This window comes from Capsicum annuum, chromosome 10, assembly GCF_002878395.1.
Source record: "Capsicum annuum cultivar UCD-10X-F1 chromosome 10, UCD10Xv1.1, whole genome shotgun sequence".
NCBI lineage: Eukaryota > Viridiplantae > Streptophyta > Magnoliopsida > Solanales > Solanaceae > Capsicum > Capsicum annuum.
The window spans coordinates 144839461-144855577 of NC_061120.1; the positions used below are offsets into that span (position 1 = coordinate 144839461).

The 16117-nt window shown below is 31.3% G+C and overlaps 1 protein-coding gene across 2 annotated transcripts; it reads right to left on the bottom strand.

The window, feature by feature from the left end:
- Positions 1–799: 799 nt before the first annotated feature.
- LOC107845921 (vacuolar-sorting receptor 1) lies at positions 800–8711 on the bottom strand. 2 transcript variants are annotated; one of them, XM_016690433.2, is made up of 12 exons: positions 7960–8711; positions 5518–6210; positions 4785–4873; positions 4606–4675; positions 4442–4525; positions 4030–4106; positions 3839–3920; positions 3652–3734; positions 3267–3333; positions 2273–2401; positions 2040–2146; positions 800–1172 (listed from the first exon to the last, which is right to left on the bottom strand). In XM_016690433.2, the coding sequence occupies exons 1-12, from the start codon at positions 8252–8254 to the stop codon at positions 1074–1076; spliced, it is 1875 nt and encodes a 624-aa protein (XP_016545919.2). In that variant the 5' UTR covers positions 8255–8711; the 3' UTR covers positions 800–1073. The 2 variants fall into 2 exon arrangements, with proteins under 2 accessions (XP_016545919.2, XP_016545918.2); XM_016690432.2 differs by having other exon boundaries at positions 2040–2152; positions 7960–8681.
- Positions 8712–16117: the final 7406 nt, after the last annotated feature.

Genomic DNA, 16117 nt, shown 5'->3' on the forward strand with positions numbered 1-16117 from the left:
TTCTTGGTAAGATAATCCCGGTTTGTCATCCTGAAAATGATTCTTGTCGTCAGTTTCGTATTGCCTGATGCATATATCCAGAGCTGGTCTAGCACTTGCTTTCCAAAATTCCATGGGGGTGATGAAAGTGGAGAGATATACAAGGGGCAATTGTTATAAAGGAGATGTTTTCCACAGTGATTTTCTTCGGTCAATATATAATCTAGACAAATACTATTGAAACTTCGCATGGAGCAAAGAGACTGTGGGTGGTGGGGATAGGACCATTGTGTTTGGCATGGAACTAGGAGTGTGTGGGCGGAGGAAATAGGGCTATGGTGTTGGGATAGTTGGATGTTTGGAGATGTCAATCAGGCAATTAGTGCAGAATATCACTTTTGAAATTTATTTTCCCGACTCTATAGAAGTCCTCTTCTTAATTTTTAAAGCGCTAGTTTTCTAAAAAAAAAAAAAAAAAAAAAAAAAAAAAAAAAAAGAGCAACCAAACATGAGAAATTTAGAAACTTCATACCAAACACATCCATAATCAGATAAATAAGCTTCGTTATCTTGGGTAAACAATTTTACTTTTAAATATCTTATCAAATGGATGTTTTTCTTGCATCCATATTATAACGGCACGCATATGCTGCGCCAGACTACGACTGTAAAATTATAATACAATGATCTTTCTTTCTTAGTTGATTGATAAATGATATAACCACAAGGTCAAAGTATAATGAATGTATCTATTGCCAATTCATTTTTGTTTATAACACAGTCCGATCAAATATGCAAGATTCCTATAGGTCGCACAAAGTTTGTTCCAACGAAATTCCACCCTTCATTAAGCTCAGGTCCAAATGAAAGACCATCGTGCATAAGCAGAAAATTTCCCTGATCATAATTGGGAATTTATGTGTACTGTTATGATAAACATATACATAATTAGGACTTCACTGAACAGTAAGAGTTGCATTAGAATGACAGAAGCATAAAGAACCTCATGACAACTGGAAGAAGAGCTGATCGCGATATCACTTGATGTTTTTTACATTCTATCCACGCAATCATTCCTCAGTAATGGACTAATATCAGACATTCCCGTGCGGTATGTGATTAGGCACCTCTCCTTGATTATCCAAAGGCATGTACTGTGCCATGATGGCACGGATCTCTGAATCCATGTATCTCTGCATATACAAATAGGTTTTTGGATTACATCATGATAGGTAAAAATAACATGAAATAGAAGTCTAGAACATAGATAAAACTGCATCAAAGGCAATGGCAGCATATCTCTGCATACACTAGTTTCATGATTAAAAATTCCAGGAGACAAAAAAATAAAGGAAAAAAGAGGGAAAAGAGCACTTGATCAACAACTGATAAAAAAGCCAAAATGTGGGTGTGGCAGAACACAGGATGAGACTGGAACGAACTTGTATGCCTTTTTCCAATGTGGAACAAATACATTATAACATTTCTAAGTTGTTTCCTACAGCATCTCCGGAAGAAGTTATTCAATCTTTTAATTTATGGTGGTATCAATTTCCTGAGATTTCTTCTTAGAAGCTTAGGTGTCCATTTATTCTAAGAGGGCACAATAGGTGGAAGCTTGTAAAAAGAAAGCACATTATCCTCATGATTTCTTTTGAAGGAACTACTCGCCCTTCTTATCAACTACTAAGCACTTCCATCATTTGAGCAAAACAAAATAGATACTTCTTAAGGGATTTTAGCAGCAATAGGGGAACTCCAATGATTAGCTTTTCACATTTCAAGCTCTTGAGGAACGCCTGCCCTCTTTGAGGAGAAGATGTAAAGTTGTTTATATTGGCGGATCCAAAATCATAGGTGATTTAGGCATTTTTGCTACATTGTATTTCTCTACCGGAAGGCCATTCCCTTTCCACATCCTTTTGAAGAGTTCATTTATGAAATTACTAAGTAAACTAACTCACGTTACTGCTAGATTTTTTGCAGGTGTTGTGTACCCAAACCCAAATGTCATAATGACGAGAGAGGATGAAATAAGAACATATCAACAAAAAACATACCCGAATCCTATACTTGTACACGGCATATGCTCCAACTCCTGCAAACGCCAAACCCAAGATGATAACCCAAACAAGACTCCAGCTAAATGCTGCTTTGCCATCATTGCCTGCAGCTTTTGAAGATTATTTACGGATCAAAATATATCGGCTTTTGAAACCACAATAGCTCAAAGCTGCTCATGAAATTCATCTTTAAAAGTATTTTTCCTGCAATATGAGAACTTAAAACTTACCTATACATGTATCATGTTCCTGCATGTACAACAAATTGCCACTGCAACTGCATTGATAACCACCCCAGGTGTTCTTGCATTTGCAGTCTGGACACTGGCATGCCAGCCTTTCTTTGCATTCATCAATATCTGAAAAAGGAAAAAGTAAAGATAAATTACTTCTAATCTCATCAAATTATTAGTCATATTGGTACTCCGAGTTAGACTGGACATGGAGTTTAAGAAATTAACGAGAGCTTTCAACATATAAACAAATATCCTATAACAAAAAATATCCTTGTAAATGAATAGTGGTGAGAGTTCCACGTCTTTTCATCTTCTCTCTTCTCATAAAAGAAGGAACGTTTTATATCAAATGGGTCCAACAAGATAAAATAAGAATAAGATCCCAATAGTTTCAAAAGAGAGAAGGATTGTCCTCCTTTTGGACAAACTAAAAAAGAAAGTGTGACACATAAAATGGCACAAAGTAAGTACTCCCTCCGTCCCATTTTATGTGGCACACTTTCCCTTTGGTCTGTCCCAAAAAGAATGTCACCTATCCTTATTTGGTAACTATTTAGGTGGGGTCAATAGTTGTATTTCCTCTTTTACCCTTATTAGCCCCACCTAATTTTGAAGATAGTACTCCTCCTTTTTCACTTTTCTAAAAAAGACAATTTGGTAAACTTCACAAAGCCTTCACCTATTTCTTAAACTCCATACCCAGTCAAAAGGTGACACATAAAATGGGATTTGGGGGGGTACTAAACAAAGAGCAAGGATATGCCTATCTCTACATCTCTTTGTGCATATACAGCATAATATTTTCTAGGATGGAATATAAAACGAGGAAAACTTTTTGTTGTGGTCAAAGAGCACGGAGATGTATATCCTCAAGTAGATAAGAGTTAAAGAAGATTATAACAGATGAAAACCGCAAGTTATCGCATAAATGCCAACAACATTGGCAAATTTTGAAAAATGATATATAATGATAACAGATCCTCTGTACCTTCACAAACATTCACTCCATCTCCTTTAAACCCTGGTGGACATTTACAACCCTTTGTGTGGTCATCCTGACAAGATAATGATATAATATTTAGTGGCCCTTTTCACTAAATGAAATTGAGACACAAGAAACTCGTCTAAAGGATTACTCAAGTAAAAACAGTAATTAGAATCTGTGAGGGCCAGAAAAGGAGGGCGTAATTCAAAGGGAAAAAACTAAATTCTAGCATCAATTCTCAGATAAAATTAAGAGAGAAGAATAGTTCATATTCCAATCCACTATTTCAATAAAAGCAGAAAATAGGAAGGAAGTACGCAGCCCCATAAAAGAAGGGGGGATGTCAAAGAGTATAGTTCAAGAGGTAGCTTTAAGGGAGACTTCTTACAATGCAAGCAGAAAATGTCCTGCCATCCTTGGTTCCCTTCCAACAACCTCCATTGTTTAAGCCACAGCGTAATGCTCCAGATGCTGTCAGGAAAAAAGTGCAAAAGATAAAGTCTCTGAAGACAATGATCATGCATCACAGAAGTGCCTTTATGTGACCAAGATTTTGACCATAGAGTCTTACATACCTTCACAGTGAGAATAACCATCACCAACAAATTTTACTCCCTGGACCGTGGGGCATTCACATACCTTCCCACGGAAAGTATCCTGCAGAATAATAATGCAATTCATAGGAAAATTAGCTAGCACTCAGCTAGACAGAAAGATGCAAAATAATGCTATCATTTCAGTAGTCAGCAGACAAATGACTGCATACCCGGCATGCAGTAATGTTAGCAGCCTTGTCCTGCCAGCACCCACCATTGGACTCTAGGCACTCATTTGTTTGTATATCTGAGAAGTGCAAAACAACTTGTGAATACCACCTTATTGGAGACCCATGTAGATTATGTACCAGCTTGTCCTGAAGGCTATTTGACCAAATATTATTGTTTAGATATAATAGCTAAGTAAGCTTTGTGTATCAAAAAACTACAAGTTGGGAAATGACGGATAAGCTAGAGAAAGATCTGTAAGAACCGGTTGGTGGCTTCAGAGGCTGAAATACAGAAATATGACTCGACACCTCTGATATAAACCAAATCAAGTATGATTCCCCATTTTATAAAAATGACTAATTGGTACAATTGTAACGTTTCAAATATAAAGAACGGATCAAGGAAACTGACCATCGGTCAAACAAATTGCAGGCTCTGTTGTCTCCTCAAAACCTGAACAAATGGCCTTCAGAACAGCCCCCTTGTCCAACTTGCCTACAAAGTAGATAACACTAAATGTTGAGACTCTTTTATTTAAACCAGGCACCTTCTCACTTGAATTCTTTGAGTTGTACCTCTGTATTGTCTATTGTTTATCACAAGAGTTGGCAAGATAGTCACATCTCCACGAGAGTCCTTGCCAATCTGAATGCAGCAAAGCAAAATTAACAATTCAATTCAAGAAGTCCATTCAGAAACAATAGAGTCAAGGAGGTCAGTAAAAGAGCTTTCCCATTATTTGTTTTTCACACACCTGTGCTGCTTGTTCAGCCTTTAGAACAGGGTTGTCAGCATCCGCTTCAGGATCTCCAACACATTTATCTATCTGCTTAACATCAAAGCCTATGGCGTCCATCCCAGGAAAAAATAACAAGGTTAACGGTTAGACTATTCCGTAGGTTTAAAATGAAGGTGAAATGAAATTTCAGAGACTTGAACCAAATGAAAGATCTAAATGCATCAGTTCGGTAAGAGCATAACAACCCTAATCATGTGCTGTCAGCAAGTCTGAATATATCTGAGCTTGTCTTCATACTATTGTAAAGTGAACCATCAAAACAAGATGTAAATATAATGCTAAAAAGGATTTCTGTGTAATAGAACGCTTATAATTAAGTGATTGAGCCTTGCACAAACTAAGGTAGAAGAGATTATAATCCAGAAAAATTAACAATTTAGTTCAATAAAATTAGCATCAGATAGTGGACCAGGAAGTTGGACTATACCTAAGAGGCTAAGACATAGGTCTCAGTGCTCATGGACAGGGATGTGAAGACAGAAATACAACCAAAATACAGTACGCAACAGCAGAATTACTAATCATCACCACTATATTCAAGGAAAAGATAAATCGCAGTAGCATATTGAACCATTAAAATCAAACGTGTATATTTTTTCTAACGCCAAATGCATATTTACACTGAAAATAATGTGCATGAGCTGAAATTCATCAGCGGAAACACCAAAAACAAGAAACTCCAACATACCAAGGGATTTGATTACTTGATCTGCACATTCTTTATTGTACTTCTTCTCGTTCATTGGACACCGGATTCCAAAGTCAGTAACGTAGTCCCACCACAACCAAGGCTTCCCACTATCATTGGCAACCTTATAAAAGCAAGCTTGGCGCAAATTTTGTAAAACAACATCCTTCCCATCATAACCTTTGCTGAAGTCTTGCTCAGGATCTGGAGAACAGTATCTACCGTGGTTGATGCACTGAGACTTGCATTGCTTGCTCAAAATAAATGCCTCGGGACAATACCAAGTTATGTAATGGGGAGTGAACTGCGTATATCCCTTCCGCTCAAGTATCTGAGCAGCCCCTTTGAAGTTTTTGACAAACTCTCTCTGGCTCTCACACTTAGGGCCACACTCATCATTACTGTTAGTCCAAAACTCGTACTCAACTCTTTCATCAGGATGGGGAAGAGCCTCTCTCCAATCAAGGTTTATGTTAACCATCTCCCCTTTAGATAGTTGCTTCTTGATGCTATCCCCAAGCGATTGACTAATTAGAGCAGAAGGAATAGTTATATTTTGCAGATAATCTGCCTTTGCATCTTCCTCCTCAGGAGTGTCCATGGTAATCAACGGTTCACTGCGATCATCAGCGACAAGAATAGCAGCAGCTCCAGCCTTTTGAGCATTCCAAGCCTTTAGAGTGAAATAGCAATCTGCCAGTGAAACAGTAAACACAGATCAGAAAGGAAAAGGAGACACATGTTAGATACGTACACAATTTAACAAGCTCCACTTTGGTCATCCATCACCAATTATCCAGTCTTATATACTTATTAATTGTAGGTGGAGAGTTTATGGAAGTTTGAACTTGGAACAGATACAACATTTAGACTTATTAGCAAAACCAGCCACACAAAAAACCCAAGAATGTATGACGTTTCCTAAAGTTTACTGGCCAAAAGCAAGTGCATGCTACAAGACTAACAAACTTCAGCAAAATAATCTGAACTCTTCTTACATCAATTTTCTAATTATATAAATCACCAATGTAGGAAATATAAAAGCTCATTTCTACTTTTTAATTTTCCTTTTTCAGTTCAACTTGTAAGAATATATTTGAAGATTGGCAACAGAAAGTAGACATTTATATAGGTATACTAACAGGCAAGAAAATTCCAATGTTCGCCAGGAGTCTTTATACTCTCTCAGTTCTGTTTAGGGACTTGATTGTCCATGTCAGATAAATTGCAAATTTAGGCAATCTAACACTACAGAATCCCTAATTTTCTCAAAAAGCAATCTAGTATGGGGATGAAATGTCTACATAGTGCGTCTATTCACTTTTACTTGTCCACTATTCCAAAACTAGATTTTCACTTTTACTTGTCAAGATTTTCACTTTTACTTGTCACTTTTAACATACCAAGAAAAGACAATTATCTTACTCCATGTTTTACCCTTAGCATTAACTACTTATTCCTCAAATCATTTTTTCAAGACCTAATAATAAACATCAATTAATATGGGTATTATGATAAAATACTCATAACCTATCATTGTTTCTTATGAGGCTTGCAAAGTCCAAAGTGGACAAGTAAAAGTGAAAGGAGGAAGTATATACATTAGCCCACGGAGGTACAGTTAGGTGATCTTTACAAACCTGAAATCTGATTACACAATTTATCGACAAAAACAAATGTAAGCTAATCAATTTTTTTTGGATAGAGTAAAGTATTTCATTCACAAAAGGGCATCAAAAAGATATATAGTTACAACTTACAATGAAAGAAAATTTGACAAATGTAAGCTAATCTATATAATCCTGAGCACCTAATAGATAAAATACACCGTCGTGATGAACTAAAACCAACATCATTAAAACAAGATCTAATAACTGAACTAGTACAAAAAACATACGCAAATTACAATCCCAGATGCACAGAGAAATCATAAACTTTACCTCCTCAATCAACAAAAAAGGGTAGAAACTTTACACGAAGATCATAAACCATGAACTCTAACAAACATCATAAAACAAGCTCTAATAAATCAATCCAAACGCGCAAAAAAGTCAAAAAATTTACCTCCTCAATCAACAAGGGAAGGGAGAAACTTTAAGACAACGTCATAAAACATGAACTCAAACAAACCGCATTAAAACAAGGCTCTAATAAATCAATCCAAACGCGCAAAATAGTCATAAAATTTACCTCCTCAATTAACAAGAAAAGATAGAAACTTAAAACCGGCATCATAAACCATGGAAACTCAAACAAACACCATTAAAACAAGCTCAAATAAATCAATCGAAACGCGCAAAAAGTCATAAAATTTACCTCCTCAATTAACAAGAAAAGGTAGAAACTTTAAACCAACATCATTAAAACAAGCTCTAGTACAAAAAAAAAAAAAAATAAGCAAATTACAATCCCAAAAGTGCAATAAAGTCATAAATTATTTACCTCCTCTATCGACAAGAACGAAAACGGGCATACCACCAGGCTTAGTTTTAAAAGAAACATCAACATCTGCAAAATTCTTGCAAGATTTTTGATTAGCTTTAGGATAAACAACAGTACCAACCATTGTTCCTCCATATTGTGGTACCCCAAAATTCCCAATTGCACATTCATACACATCTTTAATTGAGTCTGGTGAAGTTACTCTCAAGCTGTTTTTCTCCACAACAAATCTACCCAAACAAGATTCAAATACAAGAAACCAAACAAACATCAAAAACCCTAGCTTTGCCCTCATTTTCAGCAAAAATGAGACAAATATGACAACGACCCAGATCAAGAAAATTCAAAATTAAGGTCTAGGAGCTATCAAACCTACAAATTTTACATGAAAATCAGATCTTGATGGTAGATCAAGAAAACTCATGTATTGGTGATCAAGGTAAAAAAGAAAAAAGAAAAACACCTTTATTGTAGACTTAGGAAGAGATTTTTGAGGAGACTATATATTAGAACCTTAATTAAGGAGGAAGGAAAAAAACAACAATAATTTAAAATAGTGGAAAAGCTACAGATTCAACGTGAAAACTGTGCTGAAAGTGATGAAATATTTTGTATGAGAGTCGAGAGACAAATTGTCAGGATGGTACTTTCATATACAGTAATCTGCCACATTGATACAATTGTGGGATTTTTATACTGATAATATTTGATCCATTTATTATTACTTGTTCATTTTAAATTTTGCATCTCATGAAATAATGATCAATCCAGACAAGTTATTACTAATATTCATATTAATTAACATAAGTTTTAAGAAATAATTTGGAAAACTGGTACTTATGATGAGCCTAAAAATTTAAATGATTTGTTTTAATGTATTAAAATGATAAATAAAATAAAAATATATTTTAAAATAATGAATAAGTAATAACATTCACTTCTATTCAAATCAAATGAATTTTAGAGACGTGTCTTTTTTTGTTTACACATTTCTCAGCAAAATATTAATTAAATAATAAGTTAATTAAATTATTGTTATTTCTTATTTTTTCCATTTAATAGGGTACTTTTTTACATCATATTTATAATTTAATTGTACATAGAAAAGAAACAAATAACTATGGACAATTTATTTTTAATAATATTCACAAGTAAAATAATCTAGAGTACATCTAAAAGGTAGTCAATTTTTTCTTAAAATGAGCGATAGTTGAAAAACTTCATTACAGAGAAGGATAATACTGAAAAAATAATTAATTATATTTTTGTACTTTAAAATTAATCATTTTAAGAGAATCAAAAATACATTTATTTTAAATCGATAAAAGTAATACCAGAAAGTCTTCAACAACAAAAGGAAAACGGTTTAATTGCCACAAAAATAAGTACCATCATTAGAAGCACAAAAGTTACTACTCCTACGTAAACATTGGACCTTTTCTTCCTTTTTTGAAGGGGTGAAAATCGTTTCCCCCGAAAGTCTGTTTTCGAAATCAGCTTACCCGAACTATCAACAATAATCAAACTTTTCTTTTTTTTTGTTTCATGCAATATATTTTGTTCTTATAATTTTAATTCTATATTTATGTAATATCTTTTTATATTATATGTAATGAATATTTTTTTAACATGGATATTTATACTATTTTATTTAAATTTATTAACTTTATAAGTAAATTAATATTTTTTATAAATTTATCACAAAATTCAATATTATTTTTTAAGATCGTTATTTTGGTATTATATTTATTAAAGAATCGTTTGGTGTGAGGTATAACTATAATAATTCAGAGATAAAGTTCATGATTATTTATCCTGCATTTAATTAGATGTATTAGGTAGTGTCAAAATTATTTATCGCACCATTTATATCACAGTGATGAGATAAATTATCACACATACATGTTAGTACAACTTATTTTGTAATAACTAATTCTGAGATAACTTGTTTCCAAACAACTCACCCCTAAATGTGTATATATACATATGTATGTACATGCATATGCGTATATTTTCGTATTTAATCGCTCTCTTACTAAATTCGTTTCGTATTACTTAACTTTTTGTTGATATAACACAATCCTTAAGTAAATTTTACTTAGAGGTATATTTTGCTAAATTAACCTTATTAATAATAATTTGAAACTTTAAAAAAAAATTTAATTTTTTTTTTTGGTTAGAGAAACTTTAATTTAACACTAAATGATAGAAAAAAATATAAATTGAGTAGATAAATTAATACTTTTATTTTAGTATGAGGATCAAGTGATAAGAAACGATATTATCTATTGTCTATATCAGTAAATAAGTTGTGATTGTCATTAATAGCATATTACATATTTTATAATTTATATAAATAATATAATCTTTAAGATTTGACCTTATTTTTATTCGAGAAAAACATCTAGTACCCCCGAACCATGACCAAATTTGCTACGACACACGTCAACTTCACGGGGGTCCTATTACCCCTTAAACTAAATTTTAGCGTATTTTTGTCAATCTTTTTAGCTAACGTGATATCCTTTGTCGATCATTTTAGATGGCGTAACACCTTTGACGTGGATTCCATTCTATGTAATAAAGGTTTTACTAGAGGCTCATCTCTTTTATTTATTTTTTGTATTTTTTGCTTTGAAATATGTTTATAAAATTAGTATTACTTATTATTTTCACTTGTAAAATAAATATTATAGTTTTGATTATTATTAATAAAACTCATTTTCTTATATCATGCTAATTTACTTCATAAGTTGATTAGTATTTCTGTTTTTTCCTAAAAGATAATCTTTATGTTTTTATGAAGATTTTGTTATATGATTTTTTTCTAAAATGAAGATAATGTTTATGTTTTTATGCAATGTCCATAAACATTATCAAATTATAAGGATAAAATAGATATTGTATGGAATAAAGGAGGGAGGTTGATTATTATTGATAGTTCGGGGAAGGTTGATTTTTAGGACAAACTTCGGGGAAAATGATTTTCACCCTTTTTGAAGTATTATGATTATGAGTTATGACACAAATATATATGCTTATCCTGTCGCATTTCACGTTATCTTACTTACCGGATATCACGGATTCAATATATATTATTTTTTATTTTAATTTATGTAAATAAATAGAATTCAGATAAGTATTTATTAAAATTATTTAAATTTTTAAGTATTATAATTTGTAATATTATTTTTTTTTATTTTAATTTAAGTGACATTGATATAATTTTGAGATAGTTAAATATTTTATAAATATTTTATATCTTTTAAATTTTTTAAGTTATTAGTTATGTGATTTATAATGTTCTTTTACATAATTTTTCGATAAAACTCTCTCTGTCTCAATTTATACGGCACTGATAAAATTTCGACAGTCAATCAATTTTTCTATATATATTTTTTAATATTAAGTTCATAATATTGTTATTTACAATATATTTTATTTTATTTTCAAATAATATATGTTACTTTATGTCTGTATCACTAGTATGATTTTAATAGTCAATCAATTTTTTTATGTTAACATATCATTTTGTGTTTATTAAATATTATTAATTTTTTAATACTTAGATAACCTTAATAATTAATTAGGGTGATATAATAAAATCACTATTGAAGCGGAAATATCTTAAATGACTCATAATAACTTATTAGAAGTGATACAACAAAATTACTATAAAAAATAGGTGTGAAAAATATTTAAACGGACCTCATATAAGATGTCAAGTTAATTTAAAATATCAATAGATAGTTTATTATTTATTTATTTATTTATTTTATTTTTTAGTAAATATTATTAATTTTTTAATACTTAAATGACTTAGTATAATTAATTGGGGATGAAATAGTAAAATTACGACTAAAGCAGCTGAAGAAGAGATGTCATAAATATCTATTTTACTTGTTTATTAAATATTATTAATTTTTAATACGTATATAACATATAATAATTAATTAAGAATGATATAGTAAAAGCACTACTTCATGCACTCTTCTCTTTCTTTCTCTCTCTCTATATACTGTTTTAGCCATATGTACACATGTGTAACTTTTAATTATTTGATGTTAGACGATTTCATCTATTACGAAGATTTTTAATGAAGTGGACAAATAAGAAGACATAACAAGCAGTTTTGTAAAATAAATAAATCAAATCTTAATTCTATACAAAGCAAAGATAATATACAACATAAATAATAGTAACACCTATGATACTAATATTTGGGTAACTTTACAAAAAATAATTTTATAGATGTAGATATAGATTTATAGATTTTTTAAATCTTCTTAAAATCCAATTTAGTTAATTTAGAATTCTTAAACCAATAAAAAAATGTTGTCATTAATTCTGATAACTTCTAATGAGGAAAAGATGATTTTGTTTAAAATAAAGAATCTTAAATAGCGAAAAGAAATTTTTAAGACCCTTCACACTTTTAATATATATGGAATATTATTTTAGGTGTATGCGTCTTGTGCTTATACCTCACTTTAATGAGTTCAAACATTACATTAAATAGGATATTTATTTAAATAATAAAGATGAATATAATAATTAAATTTAATTTCTTTTAAGTATGTAAAGATGGAGAATTTATTTACTAAACCAAATCTTTATCAAAAATATTTTTAAAAGTCGATCGACATTCATCTACCATTTGTAAATTGCAACAAAATAATACAATGATAGAGACATCAAAATAATACAATTAAATCTAATATTTACACATATAAATTTTCTCAAAGTCACCTGACACTCATCTACCTCTGTAAATAATAACAAAATAATATGATAATAAAGATATCAAAATAATACAACTAAACCTAACCTTTGCATAAAAAAAATTCTCAAAGCCGACCAGCATTTATTTATCACCTGTAAACTGCAACAAAATAATGCGATAAAAGTGATATCAAAATAATACAATTAAGCTTAAATTTTACACATAATTTTTTTCCAAAACTGATCGAGATTCATCTACGAACTGTAAACTACCACAAAATAACAAACTAATAGAGATATTACGATAGTACAATTAAACTTAACCTTTACCTAAAATTTTTTTTAAAGCCGATCCACATTCATCTGACATCTGTAAATTAAAATAAAATAATGAGATCAAAACAATATAATTAAATCTAACATTTACACAAGAAAATTTTCAAAGCCAACCGGCATTCATCCACAACCTGTAAACTATAAAAAAAATATATAATAGTGATCAAAAAGCTTCGATTTTGATCTAACTAATTCTTGTCTAAGTGAAAATTTTAACCCCAAAGAATGATTTTGAATAAAAACAAAGAAAAAATATATATACATACATGTTGAATTCTATTATGCTGACAAAAATAGTAAAGAAATTGACGGTTTAGAAAATCAAACATCCATCAATCTAAACATGCAATCAAATCAAGTTAGATGAACATCAATCATATTCTCCAAACAAGTAAATCGGTTTGTTCTCTAATTTAATGTACATCTCAATATTTAATGAAGTATTTCCTTAATAGAGTCCTATTTTAGGAGTATTTTTTTAATTGAGCGGTAGAAAGAAAAATATTAATCAATTCTCCTAGCATATATTTTAAGAGTTTCATATATTTTAGAAAATTTTGTAGAAAGAAAAATATTAATTAATTCTCCTACCATATATTTTAGGAGTTTCATATATTTTAGAAAGTATAGTTAATATAATAAAAAATAATTAAATAATAAATTTAAAAAATAATGAAATGATAATTTTATCTAAAAAAAAATCTTTTAATGAAAGACAAAAAGTTCAAATCATTTTCTAAGATATTCACACTTTTAATACATTAAAATATATATATATATATATATATATATATATATATATATATATTTGTGCTAACCGTACTTCTAGTGCCTAATGATTTAAGTTTTGTTTCAAGAATTCCAAAGCATTCAACCATAAGTAAAAATTTTATTGACCACCAGTTATTTACGTGAGGCGAGGAACAGTATGTACAGTGATATAATAGGATCTTTAACTGAATTTAATTGTCCATTTTTTTATTAGCACAAGAATTAAGAAGTAAATAATTTTATCATATTATCTTTTGAATATAATAAATTTAATAATAAATTATATTTAATATTAAGAATAAAATAAATAAAAATATATTAATTATTTATAAATTTTATAAATTAAATAAATATTATGAAATATTTTAAATAAAAAAGCGAATAAATAAAAATAAACCAGAGGAGAGTATTATTATTTTGTCCTTACTAGTTAAGAGGTGATGAAGACATATATGGCGGCTTTTATTGCCATTGGGACCAATGATGAGTGGGATCTGTGAGGTGGCTTCACCAATAGGCATCTAGGAGTAGTCCACGTTTACTGTCCGAGAAATATTCTGCTTTCTAACTTTTTTTTGTTTTCATCCGGTGTTCGATATCCGTATTGAAACTCGATTAATTTAAATTTGCACCACGTAGGATCCTATTCGGGGGAAAGCACTGCCTAACAGTGTTTTTTCTGTACCCAAGATCGAACCTTCGACCTTTAATTAAGGGTGAAACAGCTCTATCCACTGCACTACAATCAATGTTGGTTGATTTCTAACTTTTATTATTAATAGAAAAGAAAAAACAAATGGATATGAGGATTTTTTTACTTAAAATTAAGCAAATACACAATTTATATTTTCAATATTATAAAAAAATTTCAACTTCCTAAACATATTATAAAAATTCCAACATATACACAGAATGTTATGTATATATCGACTATGCTATGTATATTAATAGGGAGAGAGAGTACAATAATTAAAAAGTGGGAGAGAGTGTAATTACTTTCAAAAGATTGGTATTTATATTATTTACACTTTTATTTAAAAGAAAAAAATGGGGTCGGAGAAAGAGGTAATGAAAGAGTTACATGAGGATATCCAAATGCTTCAGCACTGAATAGATCGATTGAATTTTCGTTCTTTTTCATGTACTCATTTTATATCTTCGGCATACAAGGCCACACGGTAAAAATGAAGCAGTCGTAGCCTCTTTTCAGCTGAGCATTCCGCAAGCATCTCGCATCCATGCTTCCACTCTTACCAATAAGGTGAAAGATCAGATATCAGATTAATTGAATTATTAAAAATTGTCAAATGTAAGGATATTAGTTTATGTTTCAGACAAAAAAAGATATTGATTTACAACTTATTGAGGACAGAACTTTAGATAAGAAGGTGTGGAAGACGCGAATTAGGATAGAGAGTTAGTAGATAGGAATACTGTAATGATCCTTCAGATCATTTGTTTTTATTTTCGCGCATTTTTGGTGTTTCGTGCCTCCCCATAGCGGCTACAGGTTATTCATGGCTTGCCGAAACCGTCGGTTCGATTTTTGACAGTTCGTTGGGGTTGTAAGCTTATTTTCCTATTTTGGAGTTTTTTAAGTTAAGGAATTGGTCTTTGATCAAAACTTCAAGTAAATGGCCTCGGATGAAGATTTTGACAGTGTTGTTTACTTTGGAACGTTGATTTTAGGCTGGAAGGGCCCTTGGTCTAAGTCCCAAGACTTCTGGACTCGTTTTGGGCTATTTGGTAGATTGATGAAAAATAAAACTATGCGTGAGGGGTCCACTTTTTATCAAACGACCTCGAATGAAAATTTTAATGGTTTCGTTGAGTCCTAAATGTCGGAGTTGGTAGGGTAGCATAGTTCGTTTGCATGCACAGGATCCTGAGTGAATTTCGAGCCCCCGATCGGAGTCTATAAGGACTTAGCTTTTTGCTGGTTCACAAAAGCTAGTGTAGGGGTAATGTTACCCTTCATGTTTGTAAGAGGTAGGTCGCATTCACAAAGGGTCAGGACTTTAACCATCGCATTCACAATGTAGGTCAGCGCTGACTAGATCCATTCTCTCATCGTGTTCGTGACCCTAAGTGTTGCATTTGTCATGTTTTACTGATGGTAGCCTCCGCGTTTGCGACTCATCACCCGCATTTGCGAAGAACATTTCTCTTGGCTCCCGCCTTCAAGAATAGGGACACTCGCTATCGTGATAAGGTAATCCCTGGTCCCATATATTGCTGCAATCCACGATTTTCTACCATTTTCAAGCCCCAATTTCGCCATTAATAGACCTACGAGCTTAAGAAAGTTTGGGAATCAATTAATTGGAGT